Raw genomic sequence first — 11,807 nt, forward strand, 5'->3', positions numbered from 1 at the left:
AAACCCGCCGTCTCATCGTTCCGTTGTCTGATCGAACCCAGACCTTTACTGATCCATCAGCTCGTCATCAACATGATCATCAGCAGCACCAGCCACTACAGCATCATCGGAGGGCATGTCTGTACTATAAGCTAAGCAGGGTCAGACGACGCCATACTCTAATGTGAGAATGCTGAATATGCTACTGCAGCGATCGAGAGGGGCGTTTAGAGATGATCAATCTTGCCTGGGAAGCGTTTGTCGAGATGGGATTCTGGACGCCAAGCGAAGCCGGCACCAGCGTTGGCGAGCCAGAGCCGGTCCTCGTCTGTTGGCCCAGGGCGGTTAGCGGGACTGCCAACGGGCCTCCAAGCGCTGGCTCTCACTCGATAAACGGGGTCTTTGCGAAGAGCGGCGTCTGGGTGGGCAGCTGTAAACCTAAATTCTTGAACTTCTCAGCGGCAGCAAAAAGCATTGTTGGCTCGAGAGCGGGAAATTCCTGACAGGAAGAATGGAGAGTCGTGTGGGTGGCCGCTGCTGACTTTTGACTGAGAATTCGCCAGAAAGGAAGAAGAGGATGTTTGAGTTTGACGGCTGCTTCGTGGTGTTTTCCCCGCAGAAAGAACGCTAAATCGATTCACAAGCGAAGAAGATCCGACGGCTTTCAGAATGGATTCGACGAAAGCAATTCCGTCTTACCATCTCTCGAACCGAGACCGCAAAGCATGGGCCATGATGAAACAAGTCTGTGTGGCGTTCCTCATTCTTGTTGATGACCGATACGCCGGATCCAGACAGTCTTTGTGTCTCCTTATCGACGCTGTTGTTGGTGAGCGATTGATTGCATGGAAGCATCGCCGGTCCGCTAGAGAAGAGCCAAGAGCGGGAACGAAAGCAGATCGCGCGGTGCAGAAAGCATACACACACACGAGCTTGGTTCCCCGACTCCGATTCCATCTCGACATGGTCAACCTGCAGCAGAGGCGGCAGCGGAAAGGGCAAGCGAACGGTGCGGTTGATGCAGGTTGAAATTCCATCGCGCAGGAGAATGCAAAGCCACCGCTTTGAAAACGTGGATTTTGGCACTGAAACATGCAGGTGTGCTTTGTCTCGAAAGTCGAAAGTGCATCTTCCTGCAGCAAGGTGCAGCAGCCGCAACCGCCACACCGCAACTTTACGCGTCCCACTCGCGTCGCGTTCGGCTAGGCGCACCATCCTCACCTGCCAAAAGAGAAAGAAGCCACTTTACGCGACGAACATTCCAACTTGACGCGCCGAACTGTCGAACTTTGGAGAGCGCGGCGCGAAATTCGAGCTGCACCTCGCTCGGAGAACAGGCTTGCATGGGAACTTTCTCGCGTCGTCAACGATCCCGTTTGCCCTTCTCCTCTTCGTATCAAATCCAGAGTGGGGATCAAGTGCGGGTTGAAGGACGATTCTACCCGAATGGCCATCGTTCTCGATCGCGTCCATTCCCCGTGGCCTGCGATCGAACCGGACGAACTCCCCCACACACTGTACAGAAGCCATCTCTCATCGTGGCGCTTCTCTCTCGATGGAGGCTTGGCTGGTCGCTTCGATCGTCGCAATCGACCCAACCGTTCGCGAGGGATGGTCGTCTTACCCTGTACAATTCCCACAGCAGCGGTTCCGAGACGGTGGGAACGCCGAAATCCAGCTTCGTGACAGTTGCGCGAGGTGGTGAGATACAGTGGCGGACTTGATGTGAAGCGAGGCGTGCATGGATCGGTGGCCATCGTGCATGGCACCTGGCATGCGATGGCGTGCCTGCTTTTCCTGCCCTCACAATCCGCAACATCCTTCTGACCTCGGTGAGCTCCTTGCCCATCTTCCCGCCCTTTCAGATCATTGCAGCTGGATCTTGTCTGCGTCGACAATAACATCTTGCATACAGCTCACGGCAGCGGAGCATCATTGCCCCATGTTGAGCCAGGAAGCTCTGGAAAGATTGCAAGGAGCCTGCATGCATGTGCAGCCGTCGTGCATCGAAATCATGTCGCGCTAGACAGCCCTCCTCTTCGCATGAGATCTCCCCGTTTTTGACAGTTCAACTTCTACCCGTACCTACACTCGGCCCAGTGCGAGCCGCTGCCGAACATCGAGATAGGGTCGTCCTTTCGCACGTATGGGCCTGCTTGCAAAGCAACGACAGCCGCCTCGCACAGACTTCCATTCGGCTATGCACCGCACACGACGACATCAGCCGACCATAGTCATCGTTCAAAGTGAAACATGGGTACAAATACAATGATGGCGCTACACGATGGGCGCACTGGAAACGAAAATGTCGTGTCGACCATTCGAGCCCGAAGAGAAGAGATGAGGTCCTGGAGAGAGGGACTAACTGATGCCGCGCACATTCGCCTGCAGGTCGCCCACCAATCGGTTGCGCTTGGTCGCCGCCTCCAGATCCTTCTCCAACTTCCGCCTGATCTCCTCCAGCTCGGCCACCCTCTCCTTGGCCCCCTGCCTCTCCCTCTTGACCCGCTCCTCGGCCGCCTTGCACCGCAGCTCCAGCTCCTTGATGCGTGCCGCCCACTTGCCCTCCCCCTCGCCGTACTTGACCTTGGCTTCCGCCAACCGGTCCTCGGCCTGACTCACCTGTGTCAGTGCTGTCGCCAGCCGACGCTCCGCCGTGTTGGCCCTCGTGGTGAGCGTCGTGAGCTTGTTGTTGTCCCCCGGTGTCGAGAGCGAATTGCGCGTCTTGAGCGACGAGATCTGCGAGAGCAGCTCGGCATTGGTCGCCTTGACCGCGTCCAGCTCGGATTGTTTCGACACCAATCGCTGTCGCCACTGCCCCTGCTTGTCCGCGGCCACCTTGATCGACGCTTCGAACCGATCGATCTGGCGGAAACGTGAGTCCTGCTGCCGTTTGAGCGCCGTATACTTCTCCATGAGCTTCGCTTCGAGCTCCTTGACCTTTTGGTCCACACCGAGCTGCGTATCGAACACCCGGCGCAGACGCGAGAGGAGCGACGAGTGGAAGACGTCAAAGTTGGTAAACGGCTTGAGTTCCGCTTCGCGCTTGCGTGGCGTCGAGTTGCCGTCCGCGGTGGACGAGGCGAGGATCTTGCCCATCTGCTGATAGATGGTGAGCAGCAGAGCGTTGCGTTGGCTCAAGGCATCGCGGGAGGCTTGCTCGGTTCGCAGCGTCGCTCGCTCGCCGGCGTTGAGCTCGTGCTCCAGCTCCTCCATCTTGGCCCGGGCAGATTCGAGCTCCTTGCGCTCCGCCTGCACCGCCGCCTGCTGCGCCTCGAATCGCTCCGACAGGCCAAGGCGCGACTGCATCTCGCTCGCCAGCTTGGCTTGCACCTCCCTCAGCTCCGAGTGCACCTGCGCCAGCGTGTCCTCCTTCTGTCGAAGCGCGTCGTCCTTGCGATCGAGGTCTTTGCGTGCTCGCGCCAGGTCGTCCTCGCATCGCGAGAGGTCGCGTTTGAGACGATCGATTTCGAGCTCGAGACTGTACTTGTCGTTGGCCGAGCTCTGACCCATTCGGAACGACTCGTTCTCTTTGGATCGGAGCGCGTCTTGCAGCGTCTGGACGTCGGACTTGCGCATGGCCAGGTCGTCTTCCATCTGGTTGAGCTCCTTTTCGAGCGCAACAATGGCTTCGTCCTTGTCGCGCACGACGCGTGCCATGCGCGACTCGGTCTCTTCGAGCTTGCGTTCCCACTCTGCGTGGGCGTCGTCCAGCGCTCGCTCTTCGGCTTTGAGATCCTCGACCACATCCGAGACCTTAGCGTCGAGCTTGGCATTGATCTCTTCCAGCCGTGCCCGTTCCGCCGCAAGTTGCTCTGCTTCGCGTGCGTACGAATCCGCCTCCTCGCGCATCGCTTCAAGCTCGCCCAACGTCGCTTCCAGCTGCGCTTGTGCTCCTGTCAGGTCCTGTGTCGTCGCGACGAGCTTCTCTTTGAGCACAGTGGTGTGACGCTCGTGCTTCTCGTTGGTTTGCTGCAACACCTCTTCGACCTTGGCGATCTCCTCGTCCAGCTGCTTGATCTCGTCGGCGCGCGCCTCGAGCTCTTCCTCGAGCCCAAACATGCGGTTCGACATCTCTTGCATCTCCTTGTTGGTCTCGGCCAGATCGGCGTCCTTGGCTTCGAGCTCGCGGTGCAGCTCGTCAGCCTCAGCACGTAGCTCGTCCGCCTCCTGCTTGAAGGTCTGCACTTGTCGGTCGAGCTCGTCCGCTTCGGCTTCGACGCCTTCCAGCTGGACCTTTTGCTCCTCGAGCAGCTGCTCTGCTTGTCGCAACTCGTATTCGAGATCGGCCACCTTGGCGGTGAGGTCCTGCAGTTCTGCATCCAGCTTTTCGAGCTCAGCCTCCTTGCCGTCGATCTGCAATTGCGCAGAGGCAAGCTCGTCGCGCAGCTTGTCGATCTGGTCCTGGTATCGGTCGGCGGCCAGACGCTCGGCTTCGACAAAGCGTACTGCCTCATCTTCCTGCGTGATGTTGGCATGCTCGAGTCTCTGGTTGGCCACATCGAGCTCCCTCTGCAGCGCCTCCTCGGACGAACGCAGCTCGTACACCTCGTCCTTGTGCTGTTCGATATCGGCAACGAGCTGGGCGTGACGCTCGAGCATCTTGGCGTTCTCGGTCTTGTGGGCGGTAAGCTGCTGCTCGAGGTCATCGATGTTGCGCTGGTGATGCATAGATCCATTCGGCGAAGAGTCGCGCCCTTGTTGGGAGCGAAGATGCTCGATCTCATCGCGAGCCTGTTCGAGCTGCTCTTGCACCTCGTCGCGTTCCCGGCGCAGCTCGTACTTTTCGTCCTCGTGCTCGTCGCGAAGCGCATCGATGCGCTTCCGCAAGCGGGTCGAGTCGCCGAGCGATGTTGCCGAGGTCTCATCGCCACGACTTGCGTCGCCCGGTGGCGGCCCTCTTCGCTTGACAAAGTCGAGCTCGTCCTCGAGACGGATCTTCTCTTGTCTCTCTTCCTCGGCTTTATTGTTGGCGGCAAGCAGCTTTGCCTGGAGGTCTGCGATCCGCTGCTCGTAGTCGGTCGGAGTCGTACCCTTCCATTGCTGCTGTTCCTTTTGCAACACTTTGATGGCACGATCCTGCTGTTTGAGCATGGCTTGTTGGGCGATCATCTTGTTGGTGTAGGAGAGCTTCTCTTTCTTGAGGACGATGAGCTCGGCTAGTCGATCGTCTAGCGAGACCTTCTCGCGCAACAGATCGACGACGATCTTGAGCTCGTCGCGTTCTTGGGTGAGATTGTTGATCCTCTCTTGCGCCGACTTCATCGACACTCCTGCTGCTGACCGGCGACGCATGGCACGAGCACCCCATTGACCCGAATCGTTGCCTGGAGATGCGGCGAGGAGAGAGTCACCGCCCTGCGAGATGTCCTGTTGCATGCGTTGGAGCTCGCTCTGCTGCTGGTGTCCCTTCTGCAGACTGTCTTCGAGCTCCTCAAAGGTGTCGTCGTCGGCGATGCGCACGCCGTAGTGTCTTCGCTGCTCCTGCTTGCGCTGTGTAGAGGGAGGCTCATCTTGACGCGCATTCTCCTTGTTGGAGGACGTGCGCGAGGTGTCGTTTGCATGAGGAGGAGGAGGGGTCCGGGCACGTCCTGTGCCGAGATCGATCGGGCCGGAAGTGATTCTCCTGGCACGCTCCGTCGCAGCGCTGGGCTTTTTGGATCTGCCAAAGGTGCTGTTGAGAGGCTTGGCGGGCGGAAGGTCAAGGTTGATGCTGGCTACTGTTTCGAGGCCCGGCAGATCATCTCTAGCCGCTGCAGCAAGACTCTGCTCTATTGTCGAGTCGTAGTTGGAGCCGGCATCGTAGCCGGCCAATGCCGCAAAGCGATCCGCCATGCCTTAACACTTTGCCGCTCACAGACCGAAAGCCGGATCGAAGCCAGACTGGGAAGAGATTGCGGATGGTAGGAACGCCGGTTGAAAGAATGTGACGTTGGTGTCGTTGACAATGATGTTGTTGACGCGACTGATGTCGACGATGGGTTGCTTGATCGGGCCAATTACACCGTCATGATGCTTCGGTCGGTGTTGCTACGCCTCGGACTGTAGCAGCCTTGTTGTGTGAGATGGTGGTGGCGTGAAGGTGAACGTGGCTGGATAGACGGTGCTGAGCCCGATACGTGTTCGATGCGGAATCGTCACAAAAGTTAGGGTTGCAGCTCGCGATTGTGGAGAGCCACAAGAGAGAGCGCGCGCGTATAGCCCGCATCCAACTTTGGTGCCAAATTCATTTTGGTGGAAAAGCGAGAACAACACTCCGAGTCACGTGCCACGCGTGTCGGTAATACACTCGTGCGAAAACTTCGGGATAAAACTCAGGCCTGCAACGGTGTTGGTCCTCTGAATGATCGCGAATTAGCACTCGAAGATTGGGAGAGGAAGATGGATACATGATGCTATGATACGTTCGACCAACAATGGCTTCGGGCCCAGAGAGCGAGAGAGAAAAAGAGAGAAAGAGACGGGAAGAGAGAGTGGAAGAGTATGAGTGAGAAAGGGGAAGGAGAGAGAGCGAAAGGCACAGGAGGCGAGAGGGAGAGATTTGCAGCGCGTGGGTAGTCCGAAGATCGAGTCCTGCTTTGTGACACTACGACGTCGAGCGAACTAGGCAAGGCTTGGAGAGGAAGAAAGGTCGGAGTGGGTGTGAGTTGCCGCCATCAATAGGCATTGCTGAGCAGCAGTTGCGATGTCTCGAGGCAGAGGTTGACTTCATCGGCCATAGGCACGACGGCCTCCCAGTGCTTGCCCAGATCCATCAGCGTGTCTCTCGCCTCGCGCACACGTCCCCAGATGTCGCGCAGCTGCGCCTGCTTGACAGGATCGATCGAGGGCACAAAGTCGTCCACCATGTCATCGTCGCCCATTCCAGAGTGATCCAACACGCGTTGGAGGCTGTCGTTGGCGTACTCTCCATGGCCGTTGAACTCGTTCATCGAGTCGTTCTGCACGTGGTGGTCCTCCTCGCCCATGGCGCCGTCGCCCGCAAACCCACCGTGCACCGCCAGTGCCTGCATAAGGAGCACGAAACTGATCAGCACAAAGCTGCAGCAGTTGAACGGGTTCGGGTTGACCGACTGGCCGTGACGCCGTTTGGCAATGTCGAGCAGTTTGCGGCTGGCGTGCACACACCGGAGCAGCGACAGTCGCGGCAGGAAAGGTCCACGCGCGTACAGGTCCTGCTGCGTCAGGCTGGTCGGCGCCGCAGATGCGCCCAGCGAGGTCAAGTCGAGGTTGCCGCTGCCGCTGGCGCTGCCGTTGCCCGTCGCGTAGGATGTCAAGTCGAGAGTGCCGTCATGCGCAAGAACAGGCATGGGCTCACGGCAGACAGCCGAGCTCGAGCCGTCCTTGTTATCCTTGATCGAGTTGAGGAAGCACAGCTTGCGTTCAAACAGAGACGCGCCCTGGAAGGCCTGACCAATGTGCAGCGTCAGCGACGAGGTGTAGAGCTGAACGGCCGCTGCCATGCGCAGCGAATCTTCGAGCTCCTTTTCCACATGCGCCAGGTCACCCGTCAGCGGCACTTCCGAAGGCAATGGCGAGTCGGGCGCCTCGGTGGATTCGTGGATGCGGATTTGGTCCTGGAGGAAGCTGTCAATCTCAAGCATGCTGCTGAGAATGTCCTGTCGTGACGCCTTGGTCGGAAGGGTGGAGAAGGTGGCGGGAGCCTCATCGCTACTGACGGAGCCGGATCTCGAAGCGCCGAGACGGCCGAAAGCGAACGGCGAGCCGGCCGAAGAAGACACAGGCGACATCGAGGCTTCGCGGCGCGGTGGCTCGAAGCCGCCGGTGTTGCCGTCCTGCGACTGGCCGTACTGTGCGAGGGCCAAGACACGATCCTGCACCAGCAGAAGCGCCTGCAACGAGCTGATGTTGGAGGTCCACACATCCGAATTGGATGCGACCGGCATCTCGCTCTTGACACGAGGATCGTCGGCACGGATGGTGGGGATGCGCCCTGTGTTGTAAGCGGCCCACAGCACCAGGCTCCACACGGACCACCAGCAACGCTTGCGCATCTCAAAAATGTCGGTGGGGTCGACGCCCATGGCTGTGAGCGGATGACCTGCGTTGGAGACGTACGCAAAGCTGCTCGGCGCCGATTTGTTCTCGCCCGGCGCCGTCTTGTGGCTCAGCTTGTGCAGTCCTTGTCCCATGGCGAGGCCGAGCGCCTGATCTGCCTTGAGACGCGCCTTGATGGCACGTCCGCTGCCGTACTCGAACACGACAAGCACGCACAGTGTCTGGACCGCTTCGAGCATCTTCTCGCCTGATTCGTCGCCGTCGGCCTGCTCGAGCAACTGATCGAGGCCGTCGTTGGCTTTGCGTTCAAAGGCGAGCGTGCGCTCACGAAGCGCCGCCTTCTTTTCGTCGGAGCCAAAGTTGATGCCTTGGCCTGATAGCTTGTGCATGGCACCGATCGGTTGGATCTCGTCTCGCAGGAGGGGCAGGACGCACTGAAGTGCGTAGATGAAGGCCGAGTCGGGTTTGAAGAACTTGGCAAGCACGTCGATGTGCTTGGGAGGGGGAAGCACGGGAATGAAGCGATAGAGATAGCGATAGTAGTCGATCAGCAGCGCCTTGACACTGCCAGCCTCGGCGACGGCGGCATTGAGGGTCTTGAACGACAATGGCTTGATCTTAGAAGAATCGACGACATTGTCGATGGAAGTGTGACGCGACGAGTTGGACTGGCTTGAAGTGCTGGGTGCGGCCACGGAGCTGGCGTGATACGCTGTCATTGCATCATCGATGCGTCCCCAACCGGTCGAGCTTTGGTGTGAATGCGGCGATAGGGCGGCAGGGTTGCGCGTACCGTCGGGGCCTGCACCTGGTGGCGACGTAGTAGCTAGCTGCGCTGTCGTGTTAGACGGAGCAGCTTGCTGTACTGGTTGCCGCTGCTGCTGCTGCTGCTGCTGCTGCTGCTGTAAGCCGTGCATCTGTGATTGCAGAGCTGCGCCGTTGAATTGCTGAGAAGGTGACTGGTGCTGATGCTGCTGCTGCTGTTGGTGTTGTTGCGCCGGCTGCGACTGCATGAGCATCTGCGATGCTGATGGCTGTTGAGCAGCGTCAGGTAGCTGATATCGCATGAAACCGCCCGCCTGGAATCCGGGGATCCCTGCGAAGGGATCTTGCATGGGATCGCCATACGAGAATGCGGATGCCTGTTGCTGTGCGGATGGCAGACCGGAGTGAGGCTGCTGCATCTGCAGACCGCTGGGAAGGGAGGAAGGCTGCTGGAGGACGGAGGGATCAAAGGACTGGTACTGGGTGGGGATGTTGAAGACGCTCGAATGAGGCTGCACTTGCTGCTGCTGCGGCTGCGGCTGCGGCTGCTGTGGCTGTGACTGCATACCCTGAGCAGCAGAAGCATCCGCAGCCGATGGACCTGCAAGGCCTCCTGGACGACGGAAAGCGTAGGGCATGTCGGTCATGGCAAAGAGCTTGTTGAGATGGCTCTGGAGGTCTTGGGTAGGATCTACCTTGGGCTTGGGCTTGCCTCCACGGCGCGAGACTGTGTAGAGGCATTCGTCAGGACGCCCACGACCTACGCAGGCAGAGCAGGGCTTGTTTCCGTCACATCGCGATTTGCGGGATCGACAAAAGGTGCAAGCGCTCTTGACGGGGGCAGCGATGGGACCCTTTTTATCTCTGTCGTCGGACTTGTTGTCGTTGGTTCGCATGGGACCGGAGCTGCTGGACTGTTGCTGATTGGCATCCGCGTCGCCGTTGCCGTAGGGCGAGTGTTGATCTGTGGCCGACATGATGGCGCGCAGCTAAGAGGTGTTGCTACGTCGCGGGATGGGGTGGAATTGGACGTTGTGGCGCGGTAAGTAGAGTCGAAAACTCCAAGTGATCGCCAGCACTTGGGCTCGAGCTAATGAATGGTATGCGTCCGCCTTGCGTGTATAGATGAGGGCGGGACAGCACGAAGCTCAATGTCGATGCGCAATTCGAAAGTAAGCTTGACGTCGTAGAATTGTAACGGATGGCCGAGCTGGCCTTGTTTGGTCGTGCGTCGTAATGTTGGAAGCCGGGTCAGTGAGAGCCGAGAGCGTTGACGACACGACGGAGAGAATGGTTTGGATGGATGGACGCCAGATCTGGAAAGAGGGTGACGGCGCGGTGGGGTGATGGTGATGGTACTTGGCGACGATGGTGACGGCGCAGGCGGATCGGATCGGATGGCAGGTGAGAATGGGGGAGCCAAGCGGCTATAAAAAGCCAAGGGCCGACACGGACCAGAAATCACAGAGCAGAGCGCACTCAGACTTGCAGCTCTACTGGATGGCTGCTCCTCAAAGAAAGCCGCGCCGAAGCGAGCGCCAAAAATGAGTAATTTCATTTCAAAGCAAAAGTGTGGGCTGAGCTCGGTTCGACCTGGCTTGGCTCAGGCTGCTCGCTCGGCTGACTGACTGACTGACTGACTGACTGACTGACTGAAATCAAATTCATAAATTACGAGCCGCGCTGCAGTCAGAAGAGCATGCATTTCATTCAGACGAGACTGATCACTAGGACATGTCCAGAGCAAGCGGGCTCCCATTGCGACCTTCATGAGTGGCTCGTCGAACAGCCTTGTGACTGCTCCAACATGTGACGAACCCACGAAAATCTCGATTCGAGGCTGTTCACGAGGGATGCAAGCGGAATTGGCCGCAAAGACTGTGTGCCGCATGTGACTGAGCTCGAATTGGATCAGGTCTGCTCTCTCGCTTCCTGGACCCTTTGAGAAGCTCAGTGCAAGGCGTGAGCGATAGGAGCACTTGGCTCCAGCCCGCCTCTTTTCGGAGTCCGCACAAACATCACCTTCCTTATTCGCGCCCGAGTTCTCGTCCCAGATACCTTAATAGGATTCAGCTCGCAAGGCAGCCAGCAGCCTCTTGAGCAACCCGACGAGGTCGCACTGCATTTGAAACAAACCAAAGGTGATCCCAAATCGTGTTGAAAAGCACAACGACCAGCGGGTTCTCGTCCTTGCATTGGTTCTTGCCGTCTCAGCGAGCGTTCAATGGATTGATCCTGTCATGCTGCTAGCAGATTCATGCTTGTCGCGCAGGAACGTCGGCCTGCTTCACAACTAGCGTGACCCTCCGGCTGGATGCCAAAGATAGCTGCACATCTTGTCCTGTAATGGAAGCGACCCTGTAGTTTGCTGTAAGTTAGGCGAGATATGTGCATGAAAGCCTGTCTCGTCGCCCTCGCGCTTGTACCCGTCTCAGAGCATCGTGAGCGACTGTGCATGGCGCACTATGCCACGAGTCCCCCCGAGCGATTCGAACCCGATCTAGCACCTGAACCTCGAGCTGAACTCGCACCCTCGATTCGCTGTCCCCTGCTGTGAATCAACCGCGAGCACGATCCGCCATTGCAACCATCAAGAGAATGATCGCAAAGCCCGCTATTTTGTGAAGCAGCCCGGTGGAGCGGACTGGGCCTTGAGACTGTTTCGCATGACGGGCGGCATAAGAGCAAACAAGTTAAGTTAAGCTGACCAAGCAGGCATGCTCGTGCAGCACATTGAAACACGGGCGTTGGCGAGGCTCGCCATGCTGCGGCAGCTGAGCCGCCTACTTGCAAGCACGCTCGCTCTGGAAAGTGCATGCTGCGAGATGTCGGGTGCTCAATTGGCTCGCTTAGCTCCCGGAACGGTCAAGCTGCATAAAGCGTCTCAGCCCTGCGTCTCAAATCACCAAAGCTGAGTCGAAGCCGATTTGCTATCTCGATTTGCTTTTCTTTGCTGATCGGCGATTGTACAGCCCTCAAATGTGAGATCTGGACTTGAATGACATCTTTGGATTTTCAATTCATCTCATGTTAGAAAGCGAGAG

At 58.2% G+C, this 11,807-nt stretch overlaps 2 protein-coding genes across 2 annotated transcripts; both read right to left on the reverse strand.

Moving 5' to 3' along the window:
- Nucleotides 1–2,340: 2,340 nt before the first annotated feature.
- PSEUBRA_005278 (uncharacterized protein) lies at nucleotides 2,341–5,814 on the reverse strand (the record flags this gene model as incomplete). The annotated part of the gene is made up of 1 exon (XM_016438730.1): nucleotides 2,341–5,814. The coding sequence occupies one exon, from the start codon at nucleotides 5,812–5,814 to the stop codon at nucleotides 2,341–2,343; it is 3,474 nt and encodes a 1,157-aa protein (XP_016290577.1).
- An 821-nt stretch (nucleotides 5,815–6,635) lies between these two features.
- Nucleotides 6,636–9,740, reverse strand: PSEUBRA_005279 (uncharacterized protein; the record flags this gene model as incomplete). Its single annotated transcript, XM_016438728.1, has 1 exon — nucleotides 6,636–9,740. One exon carries the CDS (start codon nucleotides 9,738–9,740, stop codon nucleotides 6,636–6,638), a length of 3,105 nt encoding a protein of 1,034 aa, XP_016290578.1.
- Between the last annotated feature and the right edge of the window lie 2,067 nt (nucleotides 9,741–11,807).

The sequence above is a fragment of the Kalmanozyma brasiliensis genome, assembly GCF_000497045.1.
Source record: "Kalmanozyma brasiliensis GHG001 unplaced genomic scaffold PSEUBRA_SCAF5, whole genome shotgun sequence".
Lineage (NCBI taxonomy): Eukaryota > Fungi > Basidiomycota > Ustilaginomycetes > Ustilaginales > Kalmanozyma > Kalmanozyma brasiliensis.